The sequence below is a fragment of the Dufourea novaeangliae genome, unplaced genomic scaffold (genome assembly GCF_001272555.1).
Source record: "Dufourea novaeangliae isolate 0120121106 unplaced genomic scaffold, ASM127255v1 scaffold16, whole genome shotgun sequence".
NCBI classification, from domain to species: domain Eukaryota; kingdom Metazoa; phylum Arthropoda; class Insecta; order Hymenoptera; family Halictidae; genus Dufourea; species Dufourea novaeangliae.
The window spans coordinates 657558-673803 of NW_015373891.1; the positions used below are offsets into that span (position 1 = coordinate 657558).

Here is a 16246-nt window from a genome sequence, read left to right on the forward strand (position 1 = left end):
CAAGACAACATATGTATCCGGTAATGACAAATATTTGACGTTAAATTTTTAAATCAACTGTGATAAACGTTAACAGATAAAAAATGTCTCATTATGTGCTAATTTCTCTTCTATAAAAATTGCATACCTTACATATGTATATATATGTATATTACCTTAGACTGATGTAAAAAAATCTTAGTTGTAAAGCTCATTACTGTATACATTTTGTTGCAAATGATAAACATTCTAATGTACATATAAACTAAATGAGGTACATTAAACAATTTTGCTGATTACAAAATGTGAAACTACTTACACCCTTATCGATTAAAAGTATTTGTACCTGCATAAATGTACAATGTACCTGCGCAATTGTATGAATACTAAACGAAATTGTACTTGTCTACAGAGCAATAATAATAAAAGTATTGTTTTAAAGCACACAACAATTGTTTGAATTCTAACATTCACGCCTACTATACATGTGTATACATCAAAGTAAAGTACTAGGAATACGAGTACTTTCTAATCAAATACAGTAATGGAAAATATTAATAAATACCAAATATTCTATTCTCAACTAATTCGAATACAACATCTACATAATTGTTGACAGAATAGATATAAAAATATAAAAATTTACAGCTGTTTAAGCATATACATGTAATAAGATTGTTTAAATAATGTAAATTACGTACTCTAATGTACTCATAACAAACAGTCTGAACGAAAATTCATAATATTCATCAAGCAGACGCATGTACAACCATTCTGCATTTAATAATATACGAATTCATGTTCCTAACATCCTTAAAAAATAACTATGTATCATAATCTTCGTCGAGATTGGCAGTATGAGCGAAATTTGATGTTGGTTGATTGCTCGCACTTACACTGGATGTATTTGTACTCAAATTCATAGGATTAACTTCTGTATAAAAATTTGGTTGACTAATTTGAAACGATGCAGGCACAGATATCTGAAATTCTGGAACTTGAGAGCCAGATGTATTCGTAACTGCCTGGTTACCAACATTCGAATAACTATACATTCCTGTTCCACCATTGTCTTTCAAATTTTTGTGTTCTATATTTACTTCAGCAGTTAATCCCATTTGTTGTTTCTGAAGTCTATAAAAATATAATGTACATTTAGAATTTTAAATGTTATTTACTTTAATTGATACTCACCCTACATCAGAATGTCTCAATGCAGGAGTAGAGACAGATGTATTCAATGGATTTGAAGTTATTGGAGCGGGTGTTAATGGTGGTGTAGGCACTTCGTCGTCGGGTCCTGATATATCTGGTAACGACTTCACCAAATCTTTCAAAAAATCGAAACGACTTTCAGACAAGATGCACTGCTTCCTACAAATGAATGTAAAGGAAAAGTTATAAATTTGTGAATGCTTATATAGTATAATTATTAACCCTTTTAATCCCATGGGTCGATTCGATTCATTTAATGTTCATGTGGTGTTAAATGTAGATGCTAAATATTTAAAAACACTCTGGTGAATAGAAATTTTGTAATGAAATCTTACATCCTTCTGTTTTTCCCACAGTATTTCTAACAATAAATGGGTGTCTTATGTCAAAACAAAAGGGTTAAATTAAAGTCCCTTATGTAAATTTTAAATAGTCAATAAAATTAATTAGTATTAACAAATGTAGTAACAATATATAATGCATGGTTCACATTGAGTACTAATTCTGCCTTTATTTTGTGATCTTTGAATATCAATGTCATTGAGTAATAAACATATTAATACTAATTAGTAGACTATGAATAAGTATGCAACTTCATAATTTTATAAACTATTTTACATAAATGAGAATCACAGGTAAATCTATTTCACATGTTGAAGGACATGTTCAGTTAAAATTAAAAATAAATATTTAGTAGTTTCTATTAAAGTGTTTATATAGTGTTATATTGTGTTTTATATATTTACATGTGTCATAAATACATAAAATTCACAGCCTAGTAATTACAGGATATGCAATTATATTTTTACTGGTGTAAGATCTGTTTGAAATGATTGTATGTACTTACATATGAGATGGACTTAGAGTTTTGGCATTCTTGGCATTTGTAATTTGCATTGTTTTTGTAAGCAAGGAATGCACAAACAACTCTAATGTTCTAGGTATATAGACAGTTAAGGAACTTACACTGTGAAAGGATAATATTACTAATTAAATACAGATTTATGAGGCATTAAATTTGAAAAACATAGTGGCACTTATGTTTCTCGTATTAATATAAAAAGGATATAGATTATAATTGGCACCGCTTGTGCAACTTTCCCAACTTCTTCGTCAGTTTGCATAATTTTCTTGATTCGACCCTAATGCAGAAATATAAAATTAGGTTAGCTATGTATGTGTAAAATTTCTTGCATAATTATTTGTTTACAATTTTCTAGGTTTCCGTTGTTTAAACGTGATCTCTTGTTAATTGCAGTATTGGTTTCATCGTAAGTCATAATTTCATAAATATGTAAGGTTTTAATGTTTTTGCAGAAACACTCATTCCAAAATCTTACATGTTATTTTGATACTCACGGCTGGAAAACGGGCATTATATTTTTTCTTTTTACTTGGCATTGTCACAGGAATATTAGTATTTCACACCGAGTTATAGATAAATAAAAGAACGAATGAAACTTTGCAATAAAAAACGCGTTTATATTGTATTTGATGCAATTGAGGTGTTCCGAAATTTGACAGACATCTGTAAACTGTATTTTCAATAATTCATAAATTATTTAATGTTCGTAAATTTAACGGCTAACACATGCAAAATATAATAATCAGAACGAAGCGTGTCCGAAGAACGTTTCTGAAAACGGTTAATGTTCAATTTTTATTTATCATATTGTTGATTAGTCGCAACATAGATGATTCTTTACTCTTCGATTCGTTTAATGCGAAGTTTTCTCCTTTGCTGTTCATAGGTGAAGCCAGTGAAGCAAGGTGAAGTTGCTAAATAGTGGTTACATCGATGCTAATAATTGTCCATTCCACTTCAATAATTTCAGAATTACCAGCCGACATGAGAGTTCACTCTTATGCCATGTTACTCATTGGTGTATTGACAGATGATTGACAGTAATTATGATATACGCTAGTATAACTTGTCGCTGTGCTATATACTATTTTTTAGCTCTTTTTCCTCGCAAATATGACAAAGTTGTAAACAGAATGATTGAATTGTTCTAAAAATTTCATCAACTATCAAAAGGAGTAATATATACATTTTCTGCATTTTGCATAATTCACCATAATTAGTGTCTAAAGTACTAAAGAATAGAACACCTAAAAGATGTGGTCCTACATCTATTGCTATTCATTTGCACATTTTGCTGTAAATGGTACCTTAACCACCGACTAGTTATAGAATAGACCCATCATCCAATGCTTTTTTCTGTCCTACATTCATAGGGCTACATGACCCTGCTACCATTTTAATGTTAATACCCGACGTTACCGATAAAGCAGGAATTCTGATATTATTAGCACAAATGAACACACAATGAGGGCAACAGAAAATCCCTGACTTTTTACATTATCGGTATTTCAGAACATGAGACACGAAGTCCCATAAGATGATAGGTCTATCTTATATCTAGTCGGTGCCTTAACGAAAGTAAGATTAGGGTCAATTAGGGTTGGCAAACTAGTTGTAAGTCAGAATTCGTGGTCTTTTTGAAAAACCGCGGGCTGCGACGTTTCTGTTTATTTACTAACCTGAAAAGTATTTATCCCATTATGTATAAATTTTATGCTTATACCGCGGTGTTCTTCCAATAAGAGTCAAATAATGTATGGGCAAACAGAGGTAGAAAAAATTCGTTTGTCTAGGTAATTTATGTAAAATAAAAATGAAAGAAAACCACGAATATTCTTAATCTGTCTTGACAAGTTTGGCTACTATAAGGATCAATTTTAAAATGGCAAGTTCAAGTAATAATAGGATTGTCGTCTTAATCGACATGGATTGTTTTTTCTGTCAAGTAGAAACGAAACTTCAACCAGAATATAATGGGAAACCACTTGCTGTTGTACAATATAATCAGTGGCAACTAGGAGGGTAAGGCTCTGTATACAATAATGCAAGGTACAACTAAAGAATCAGGCTTCTAGTTCTGTCCAATAGATGTAACTTTCATATTATTTTATATTAATACAAATGTTAATAAGCACTATGGCATACTATATTTTTGAATTAGAATAATTGCGGTTAACTATGAAGCAAGAGAATATGGTGTTACAAGGCATATGAGAGGTGAAGAGGCTAAAGAAAAATGTCCGGATCTTATTTTAGCTAGTGTACCATGTCTTCGTGGGAAATCAGATACATCAAGGTATGTTGAGTTTCAATATAATCTTTTATTGAATGTATTTAACACATTCGAGACCGACATATTATTACAAGACTATTCCCAGAAACTGGTAATGTTTACATCGTGTCTGTATATGACTTACATGTTGAGTCATCGGTGTCAAATGTGTTAATGCAATTATGGTCCTTTAAACGGGATGGCTGGTGAAGTGACCACTTGCACGCTACATGTATTGGACTAATTAATAGTAGAAGACTGGATTGGCTGATGGTGGGGATCATATGGCTCTTAGCAGAGAAGAAATGCATCACTCTTATCTTAAACTTCTAATTATTTAAACAGGTATAGAAGTGCTGGTCGTGATGTTATTGATGTTTTAAGAAAACATTGCAATATAATAGAACGAGCTAGTGTAGATGAAGCATATTTAGACATCACTGATATTGTTGATAAAAGAATGTCTACAAATTCTATTACTACTGAAGATTTAATAACACATCTCTGTAATACATTTGTTGTAGGATATTCGGAAATTGGAAAAAATGACGAGGGTAAGGGAAAAATGATTATACAGAACAATTTGTATTTGTTTTAATTACATTGCAAAATTTCAGAAGAAAGAAGCGAAGGTACAAAAAGTTGGATATCAAATGTTTTTGAGGAAGTTGAAGATGTAAACGCTCAAAAACTTGCTGTAGCTGGTGCAATAGTTGAGGAATTGAGATCTGACATATTTGCAAAGACAGGATATAAATGCTCTGCAGGCATAGCGCAAAATAAGGTGAAATGTTATATTAACTCTTTCATATATTAAAGAAATGTGTTATACATGTATTGTATGTCCTTAGATATTAGCCAAATTAGCATGTGGATTACATAAACCGAACCGTCAAACAATATTACCTCCAAGTACAGTATCCACACTTTATTCTACATTACCAATTAAAAAAGTTAGGAATCTTGGTGGAAAGTTTGGAGATGTTATTGTTGAATCGCTTAATTGTAATGTTATGGGTGACTTATTGCAATACTCATTGCAATATTTGCAGAAACGTTTTGACGAGAAAACAGGGTATGTTACACCATTTGTTTTGGCGTTTTTAAGTCGACACTATAATTATAAGTATGTATGTTTAGGTCGTGGTTGTACAATATTGCGCGAGGTATAGATAATGAGCCTGTTACTATGCGACTTGTGTCAAAGTCAATTGGTGCGTGTAAAAAATTTCCAGGGAAACAAGCTATTACTTCAATAGATGTTGTAAGTGAAAGAATAAAGTTTAAATAAAACTTCTATAGTAAATATATTGAATGGAATAAGATATATGTACATAATAACAAGAAATATATTATTTGCATAATTTAGAAATTTAAAGAATTATTGTAGAAAAGTGGTTTTGTGCAAATACTTCCTTTACTCACTGTCTGTAAATATGTACACATATAATGTGAAAAACATGGTGTGATTTGTAGCTGAAACATTGGGCTGGTGAATTGTCGGCAGAAGTCTGCGAACGTCTTGAACAAGATCATGAAGAGAACGAACGACGCGCAACATTGCTGACGATATGCTATCAATATTATCAGAACAAAACTACTGTATCCCAATCTCGTTCATGTACCTTAACTTCGTACAAGCCTGAAAAAATGGCAGATCGTTGCGTAGAGATTGTATCTAAGTGTACACATTGTCCGATTGCATATTTAGGAGTATCGGCTGGTAAATTTGTACAAGCCAAGGGCAGAGAAACTTTTATGAATTTTTTTAAACCAGGTAAATCTGAACATCGGGAGAAAACATGCGGTCAAATGGAAGTGTCCAAGATGGAGTGTATTCAATTGTCGAATAATAATAGTGCTACGAAAATGGATAATATAAACATAAATAAGATTATTACGTCGAATGTTAATGATTGTGAAACGACAAATACATCGAAGAGCAAAGTAAAGAATGTTAAAAAAGGTTCTATAAATAACTCAAAATTAAATGAACGAATGACCGATATGAAGACAGATTCGTCGCCTACCTCACGAAGATTAAATAATCTAATTGAGTCATTAAATGAACGAAATAAGAGAAAGACACTTTACGAGAGGCAACAGGGTAATTCAAATGTAAATGAATCTTTGGGTCAAAGTGAATTTAAGGAATCTTTCTTTATGAATATTCTTAATCCAAAAGAAGGTACATCGAAAGACACATGTGTAGTTAAAACTGCATTAATAAAATTAAATGACGATAAAGATAGTAACATCAATTGCGATAATTTAAATGAAAATCGTATACAGGAAGATGGATCTGAAAAAAATTATGTTTTGGGAAGGGCAATACTCATAAATGATAGAAATACTGATTTTAAGACACATGACTGTACTGATTCTAATATTCAAATCGACTATATTGAACCAGTCGCAGATATTAAAGATGATAGTGAAGTAATTGAAAGGGAGCAACCTTCCTCCAGTATATATACCCGTGAAGATAGTAAAGGTATCGTTACGCAATGTACTACTCGTACAAAATTGCAAGATATATTTCCTAATTTAGGCGATATTGATCCCGGTATACTTGCTTTGTTACCTATGGAGCTACAAGAAGAAGCAAAATTATACCTGAAACCACAACGTAAAGAGACTACTAAGGACACTTTACTAAAAAATTCAAAGGTGAAAAGTAAATCTAAAACTAATACATCTAAAGGGCAACAGAGCAAAGGTATTTATACATTTCTAGTGAAACGAGATTCGTCTAACACTGCAGACTTCCCTTCTAAGCAATGTTTACAATGCTATCAAATGATACCTCTATCGAAATATACTGAACATTGCGATTTTCATGTGGCTGAAAATTTGCAAAGAGAATTAAATAATCCGATATTAGAGACTGCAAGTATAAAGAGGAAAGTTGACACGTGTGATCAGAACACGAATTGCCTAAAACGTCGACCAAATATAAATGTAAAGAAGTCTAAGAAAAAATTATAAATTTATAATATCGTTTCTATCGTATTTCGTATCGACGAAATGCAATGATTTTTGTAAATTATAAAATGTAGATAAACAAAATCGGAAATTTGTATGTGTATATAATTCAGAAATGTGTGCAACACTAATAGTATTTAAATATAATGTGTTTATACGTTTTACTTGATATTATTTTTTTATACTTTCAATATTTTTTTAATGTTAAATAATGAATATAAAGATGTACTATTGTTACTTGCACTGTAATGCAAATAACAATAATCATAGACTGCCTTATTGTAAAATAAAGTCATAAAATGAATCTCTAGTCGATTTAACACTTTTAATGAGATATTATTTTAAGGAAATTTTGAAGCGACTAAATAAAATATTTTAAATTAAGTTCATTTTTATAATTAAAACTTGTATGTGAAATGTGGTGTGTTGTGTTTTAGAGTTATACAATGAAGTGGACTTATAAAATTTTAGCTGTGTATTGACAATATTACTAATTATCATATATAATTTATAATGTACATTAATAAACTATATGTATATGTAATTAATATTTAAAAGACGATCTGTATTTAAGCTGTCTAGCTTTGCAATTTCCGATCTTACGCTTTCTTTATACATTTTCATCGAATCTTGTAATTTAGATATTGTTTCCTTTATCGATTTGTTAGATGCTTTCAGTATTTGAAATGCTACAATATAAATAATAAAATTATGAACTGTTTATACACTATTGCAAGAACCCACAAATTCATACCCATGTCTCTGTTAATCTCCTCGTTTTCAATAGCTTCTGTCAATTCATGTGCGAGTTTTACTAATTTTAGTTGTTTCTTTGATAATACTTTTAATGATGATATCTTTCCACATTTTTTTTCGTATTTCCTAATATATGCGTCCAATTTAAAAACTGCCACTATTTCGGAATTGTTACGTTTATTTATCTTTTTGTGGCGCGTATTTTCGTATGTCATAGTTAGTAATTGATTATCAGTTTTTTCATCTACAGTATGAAGCACTAGAAGTGGGTTCTTTTTTTAAATAAATGAAAATTTGTATTTGTAATATCGAAGTATTATACACACAACATATTATAGATTATAGATGAATTCAAGACAGAAAGTGTAATATAGAAAAATATTTATTTATACAAAAATAAAAGAGCATATATACATTTGTAACATTTATTTGTTATTGGAGAAATTTCCTGTCATGTGTATATATATATGAAAACCTGAATTCATTGAAGTGTTTTGTAAGATGCATAGGTATTGGAATGTTAAACGTTCAGGTAACATTATACCCCTTTTTCCATACAGTATCTTTGAGGTATGCACCTATTATAGGATTATTGAGCATTGACTCTACAATATCCTTAAATCCTAATTGGCTTGCCAACATATATTTACATTCTACATCTGATACTTCAGACACTAACATTTTCATATTGTGTGTCATCTCATGAGTAATGCTTTTCTCCAATCTGTACCTGTAGCGAATGAAAATTAGTTGACAAAACATTATTATACACGATAAATTACTTTTAAAATAATTCTTTAAATCGCAACTTACCTACGTGCACAATCTTGTACTAGATTAGGAGTTAGCTTTTTGACAGCTATAAAATCTTTTAAGTATTTTGCATTTACGTTCAATATACAATGATTATATATTACATTAGCCCAATCCACGTGATAATTGTATGCGTTTATAACGATAAGGGCTTGAGAGAAACTTAAAGTATGGCATAATATTCTGTCAACATCTTCAGATTTTAAATTAAGAATACAGATTACTTGTTGATTATTAAACACTATGGTAAACAAAGAAAGTTGGAAGGCAACTAGTTGTGCTTGATCCGAACACCGACTAGCAAGATTTAGTGTGTTGGCCTGTACAAATATATATTATTGATTTATCGCAATACAGAATTGTTTTCTTGTCTAATAACGTATAAGCTGAGACGCATAGAGCGTAATAATTGAATATTTCCTAAAATATTCGAGATATTTCTCACCCTATACATAAATTTACCTTTAAATAGTATTGTGTTGCATGAGTGAAACTGGAGACAGCTGACTGCAGTTGCTCCAGAACATGGTCCGTTTTCGTTAACTTGATTTCATGTTGAGCAGTGCTCTGCAGTTTTCCATGATTCTTTGTTGCATCCGATACTAATATTTTGATTATATTTTTCGCTTCATTTTCCCACATCAGTGCGATTTCATGATACAATCGAAAATGTAAGGCTACCAAAGTAAAAAGATCCTTGTTTTCAGGACAATTCCGTTTCAAAAACTCCAAAAGTGCCATTTTCAGTCCAGGTACCTGTAATGTATTTTATACTGTATTTTACTGTATATGTATACGAGCTTTTATAGTAGCAGCATGTTGGGAACCTTATCTAATCCTTTTCCAAGTAAGAATTCAAAGTGATCATTCTCTTTTAAAATTTGAAATATGTAATTCATTTCTGTGAAACGACCGACGCCAGTTACAAGTCGCACCTAGAATAAAATGGTATGTTAGTATACAGTAAATACTTTAATTTTTTATTATAGTATATTGACGACGTACCAATAATGTCCATAATTTGAGATTTTGCAAAACATTTACAAGATTCTGACATTTTCGTAATACTGATGCTATTCCCTCCATGTTACAGGAAGTTGTAAAACAATCATGAGATCGTATTAATAATTCTACAATTGTCTTCAAAGTGGATACTGAATAAGGAGGAATAATGTTGTGAAACATAAATATAATAAGTATGGAATGACGTTTATTGTAATACCATTTGTTTTTTCACCGTGAGATTGTCCAAATAATTTGCTTGCCCTTTTTAAAAGCTGACCACCAAGAAGTGAGACATCATTGCATAATTCCATAATTATACGGAAATTCGAATTTAAAGAATAACCCCAAAGGCAAATATTATCTTCTTGTCCATCTGTAAAAGGCAGACTCTTATAATAAATTCATAGAGGGCTTATGTTTAAGTTGTTATGTACCTTCTATGGCACGTATAATATTTACTGTGATATTTTCAGTTAAAAATGTTACTACAGTATCATTATTCATTTTGTATGCAGTAATTATGTCATGAAATACTTCTGACTTATTCTCAATGTTACTCTCTGTTACCTCTTGTAAAAATTGAACGGGATCATTTAATACTAATAAAAAATGGTAACTTCTTCCTAACTGCATTGCCAGTTTGTAATATAATACGATTCTTAGACATATGTCTTGACCATGTTTTAAGGTTTTGAATATTGTTTGTAAAATTGATAAACTTTCCATTTGCACTTTGTGAACGTTCGCGTCCTTTGTTTTGCTTATTTCATTCAAGTTCGTTGCAGTAGTCACTAGATGAAAGAATATATAATAAATGAATACCCATTATGTTCATTTGTATAAGAAAGTAAATATGAAACCTACATGAAGAAGAGGAAGACAATCTTTGCAAACCACGATTTTTTAAAGCACTATATTTTTGTTGTTTATTCTTATTTCCTTCCTTCAGAAGACTTGTTTCTTCGAAAGTTAATTCATTTGGTGAGATTTCACCTTCAGCCAAGCTCAAACATAACATTAGAAGGTGTAAATCCTATGCGCAAGAAAATATTTCCGATAATGTCTGTACGCAAAGTTGTTAAATTATATTAATTAGTATTTAATGTAACATACCTTATGTTTGTAATTGAAAATGGTACTAATTCTCAATGCAGTATGTAGTTCACCTAAGTCAATTAATTTGTTGAGTAATCTTTCAGCAGCATCTTTTTCAGACGGATCACTTAATGTACAACTAAATTTCAATTTATCCAGTCCTGATAACAATTCCGTCTTTAGTTTATTGAAAATGTAAGGTCCGCTATCTAATTGTATATTTTCAGGGTCTGCTAATATACACGATTTCCACATCGCCATTTCTAGTGTGTTCACAGTTTCTTGTTCTGTATCAACATTCTTCAATGTCTCAAAAGCCAAACGTAATATTTCATACCTGCAAAAGCCACGAGACGATTTTTGTACCCGAAAGAAGTATAAAAAAAACTGTCTGAGAGAATGTATACCTTTTGTGGTGAGAAGCAACTTTTTCAGCATGTTCAACAAAAAATTCAGTAGCTTTCTCATGTAGAACTTTGTATTTCTTGAAATTTAGTGCACATTCGTTCCAAAATGCATTATCAAATTTATCATTACTTTGCATACATTTAAATTTATATCGATACTGAAAATAATATTATATTAAAAAGTGGCAAATGAACAACATCAACAAATATTAATACACTACCTGGGCTAAGATAATGTCGGATGAATTCAAACCTGCTACATTTGACAATTCCAATGCATTAGCATAGTTTTCTGCTTGTAACAAATCTTTGATGCATCTCTGAATTTCTCTATTAAATTCAAACATGTCATCTGATACCGTGAAATCCGCAAAGTTGAACGTAACATTAGTGTTTTGAAGAATTTTTGTAATTTGCAACAAACTTTGAACTGGAATGTATGAATAAATCGTTAACAAATTAATGTTCTTTATTGCGAACATTGTAATTAGTGAAACACTGACATACATAAGTTTGCTTGGAAGTCTGCATAAAAATTACATTTTACCAATGTTTCAAGGAATTTGATTTGTAAATGCGTGCTTTTAAAGCCACACGCAAGTATTGCAATAACACACTTAATGGCAACAATTGTAAACCAGTATAAGTTGTTTAAGTACGAGCCATCTGAACAGTCCCAATCTAAAGTTTTCTGTAATTTCAATATTTTGTGATTCTAAACAGAAACTATCAAAAGGTGAAATATTTTAAGAATGTTATACCGTACATTGCATTTGAGGTTCAAACATTGCATCTTGAATTTCGATAAATTCTGTAGAGACTCTTTGAAGTCTCCATAAACTGCAGACTGTAGAAGGAATTCGAAAAATTCATTGAATGGACTCTCCTGCAATATAACAAAGTTCATGAAGTATTCTACAATGCTATTGTTATGTAAACTGTACGTACAGGCATAAATATTTTGTAAGCTCTATTCAGGGTACCAATGTATCCACAAGTCACCATTTCGTTTAATAAATTACAAACTTGATTCGCCGTCCATATTTGCTGTTCTAAGCAGTCCTTATAATCAAACATGATACTTTCATCTGCAGCAGATATTATCATCCATGAATAAGAATAGGCTGCTGTTGATGATGGCTGAAATCGATTTTCAATAGTACATTGGTTTGTCAATAGTATTAGTAAAAGAAATAGGCACAATTGATAAAAATAGGGTAACCAAAATACCTCATAACAACTTGCTAAAACGGTGAGAAAAGGTCTTGATGTTAGTCGAGATGCATTTATTAGTGCACCAGGTGGATCTGGACTTTGATGGCACTTTAGAATAATCAACCATAAGTCATCATCTACCGAATAAACACTGTCATTTATGGGATATTCTAATGTACTGCAAGAATCAGAAATGCTTGCTGAGTCTGTCGATGTTGGTGAATCAGAAAGTGGAGATCCCTGCTTTTTAACAATATTACAATTAATTTCAAATGCTTTAAGGAATCTATTAGACATACATGGCATTTGAATACAGGAGAAAAGAGGATGAGAGTCCTTTAGCAAAGTGAAATTCATTTCTGTATTTAGTAACTTCAACAGAAAAAATTACATAATATTTGATGTTGTAGATCTTCAATATTTAAAACACTCATCTTTTCTCCCCTGTACTTTTCATTTGTTACTTACACTTTGTTTAACCCCAATTTTACAATACAGCGACTGTCTGACATCTCGTGACTTCAATTTTTGATCACTATGAACAGCTGATTGTGTTTTGGTAATTTGTGTATTATTTAAACAAGTTAGCAAGTGTTCTTTCATAATTGGATCTTCAAAGAGTTTAGTAATTTCTAATACCTAAAATAATAGGATATTCTCACTTCTTTATGTTTAATAATGGGTCAACTTAAATATAAAACTAGTACCTGATTCAAGGGATAAGCAAAAAGCTGACAAACTAAAAGAAATTCGAACCAGTGGTTTTGGTTGGCTAAAAATTTTAATAAGCTCGTTGGTAAAGGGAAATTGTGACTTTTTGCAAATCGTACAATAATATCCCATATTTTCAGCATGTTTATAACTTGCTGACTATCTTCAATGAAATTTTCATATATATTCTTTTGAAAACTATTTTCAAGATAGGTCATTACAGTGTTTAGATCATTTTCATTTTTATATATTATGCTCTCTAATAAATTTCCTATAAATTAAAGAATGCAAATGTTAATAAATATACCAGGTTTTGTATTGATTAAAGAAGATGTATTAATTTACCAATGGGTACATTGACTTCTTTTTGTACATAATTTGCTGCTGTTACATGAAGTCTTAAATTTTCTGAATTAATACTTAGCATTTCAATAAAAGAAATGCAACCACAAACTATGTCTGGTTTATCTAAATTTCGTAGAGCAAGAATATGTGCATAAAGACTTGCTTTTTGTTTCCTAAAATCAGTTTTTTTGAAGTATGTAATATATGTGTCTAAACAATAAAGATATCAATTATAACATGGTTTTTTACCTTCTAGAAGATACACCTTTTACTAACTTTCTTTGGGAATGTTTTAAACTAAGTATAGCCATGTTTGGACGGGCTTCTTTTAAGTAATATTCATACGTTAGTGCTTCTACATGTCCGTATTTTTTAACAAGTGTTTCACTGGAGAAGTGAGGCATTGGCTCATTATTGAAGCGCCACTTAAGTAACTGTTTTACATTTAAATTTTTATAACCATCTAATAATTCATACATTGTGGCCTCTTTCTTTGGTGTATTTTCAATAATGTGCTGAAGAATTGGTACATGTTTCAATGTACTTTGAAGAATTTCATTGGAAATGCTATAAGCGCCCAGTTGTAAATTATCTGTACCTTTAAATATGTTTTTGAGTACACTTTCTTTCATTTCATTATTTGTGTTGTGAATGTCGGCCACATTTCCTTTAGATAAATTTAAAAATATTAGTACTAAAACAATCAGATAATTTTGTTTCAAAAATTCGTTCATATCATCAGAAAGGTAATGAATTGTTCCAAAAATGCCTTCTATTAATGTATCTTCACACTGCTCTTGGCTATTACACATTTTCGTTAATGTATCTAATAGATTTTCAACTTTAATTCTATCCTGTTGAGTAGAAGTATCATTCAAACAATGAGCAAGGCACAGTTCCTTATCGACTGTTTGCAAAAATTCAGTCTTATTAATATTGCACGTTTCACGTGACAATACTGTGTCAAATTCTGATAGCGTCATTGCGCTGCCACAGATGCGCGCTAATGTTAATTTTATATCCTGTTTTTCTTTTTCCACAAATATTCCATACCTAAGATGTTCATACATTGTATTAATAAACAAGTGCATAGAAATGTATTTGTATACACATTATAATATTTTAGTATGCTCTAGAGAAAGACATACCTACATAGATGATTCTTAACCAGATCTTTTACAAGATTACTGGCATTCGAAGAATCAATATTTTCAATCATATCTGGTGCAATATTTGTGGAAGCAAACAATAACTTGTATTCTTCATTGATATCATTTGACTCTTTAATTGCATTACCACTATAATAAGAATCAATCCAAAACCTAATCATTTCAATTTTATTATTTGATAATAAATAATCCCATAACACAATATTAGTTATATTTTTTAAGAGAGTGCATTCGTTTATAGAAAAATATAATTCTGTACACAATGCTTCTTTTATCCTTTCTGGTAATTTTATAATATTTTCTATACAAAGAACTGAGCTTAAACCATCTTGTATCCTAAAAACCATATATTTGTTAATTTTCTTTCTTAAACTCACCACATACAAAGAAACTTACATATATTTTTCTTCAAATTGTATAATATATTTTAATATATTCAATGAATCAATATGCTCAGCTTCAAAATGTGCCACACTTATTAAATACTCTGATAAATAGTTCCTTAATGTTGAATCTTTAGAATTTGTGCAAACTTCAAATATATATTCCACCGGATTCTTTTTCTATGATAAAAAGGAACATATTAACATCAAATTATAAATGTATGACTTCTATTGGTAAGTTAAATATACCATGTTTTGTAAAATATGAGAAGCCCTATAAATTTGACGTTTCTTTAAGAGTTCTGTAGTCCAGAGTTCCACTTCCTTATTAAAATAATGTTTAGCATCCTCAATGGAACAATTTCGCCTGTGGGCTATACACTTGTATGCAAGATTTATGTGAGTGCCCTTCGCAGATGCTTCTCTAACAAGCTCTCTATCTCCTAATGTACGCCAACCAGACCAAACTACTGCTGGTTCTCCAGTCAAGCATTCAATTGGAATGTTTCCCACCATTCCTTTCTCAGCCATTTTACTGATACTTTCTTATAATATACAATAATATTCTGCAGAAAAAACACAAGTATTAACATATAATTTGTGCCTTCCATATGGTGAAAGAATATTTCAAATAAACCAAAATAGTTTCCAGGATTAGCAATTTATGCTCATTACAGGATACTCTGTTATTTACACATTGAATATATATGCTACACATGCATAAAGTCTGCAGCTCATTTAAATACTTTTTAACTTACATATTTTTTATCCTATTATATTCTAACATTACTTTTGTAATTCAAGGTCTAATGGCACAGTGTGATATATTCCGGCGTTGCTTTGTTACAATTAAACATAGAAATATTTTAAACCTGTTATAGAGTGCATGTATAAAACGGCATTTATGACGCATAAAAGTGCATCATTTATATATAATGTACCTACATATAAGATAAACATCCCATTGACGGTTTATGTTTATTAGTGACTGTTAGTGACTGAAACGTCAGCCATGAGTTGCCATGAGTGCG

The 16246-nt window shown here is 30.6% G+C and overlaps 3 protein-coding genes across 3 annotated transcripts; 1 reads left to right on the top strand and 2 right to left on the bottom strand.

Moving 5' to 3' along the window:
- Positions 1-803: 803 nt before the first annotated feature.
- LOC107188582 (DNA polymerase epsilon subunit C) lies at positions 804-2595 on the bottom strand. The gene is made up of 5 exons (XM_015576896.1): positions 2554-2595; positions 2264-2336; positions 2042-2135; positions 1174-1353; positions 804-1113 (listed from the first exon to the last, which is right to left on the bottom strand). The coding sequence occupies exons 1-5, from the start codon at positions 2593-2595 to the stop codon at positions 804-806; spliced, it is 699 nt and encodes a 232-aa protein (XP_015432382.1).
- A 1233-nt stretch (positions 2596-3828) lies between these two features.
- Positions 3829-7319, top strand: LOC107188332 (DNA polymerase eta). Its single transcript, XM_015576611.1, has 8 exons — positions 3829-4081; positions 4221-4355; positions 4677-4885; positions 4949-5115; positions 5183-5406; positions 5472-5595; positions 5808-6705; positions 6772-7319. Exons 1-8 carry the CDS (start codon positions 3942-3944, stop codon positions 7317-7319), a joined length of 2445 nt encoding a protein of 814 aa, XP_015432097.1. The 5' UTR covers positions 3829-3941.
- Positions 7320-8600: 1281 nt separating this feature from the next.
- Positions 8601-16246, bottom strand: LOC107187615 (spatacsin). Its single transcript, XM_015575759.1, has 23 exons — positions 16161-16246; positions 15465-15781; positions 15229-15395; positions 14812-15168; positions 13913-14716; positions 13664-13836; positions 13315-13589; positions 13076-13246; positions 12623-12847; positions 12341-12532; positions 12159-12278; positions 11900-12083; positions 11614-11822; positions 11393-11550; positions 11004-11322; positions 10755-10923; positions 10325-10681; positions 10108-10263; positions 9891-10039; positions 9713-9820; positions 9348-9641; positions 8886-9205; positions 8601-8802 (listed from the first exon to the last, which is right to left on the bottom strand). The coding sequence occupies exons 2-23, from the start codon at positions 15744-15746 to the stop codon at positions 8601-8603; spliced, it is 5391 nt and encodes a 1796-aa protein (XP_015431245.1). The 5' UTR covers positions 15747-15781; positions 16161-16246.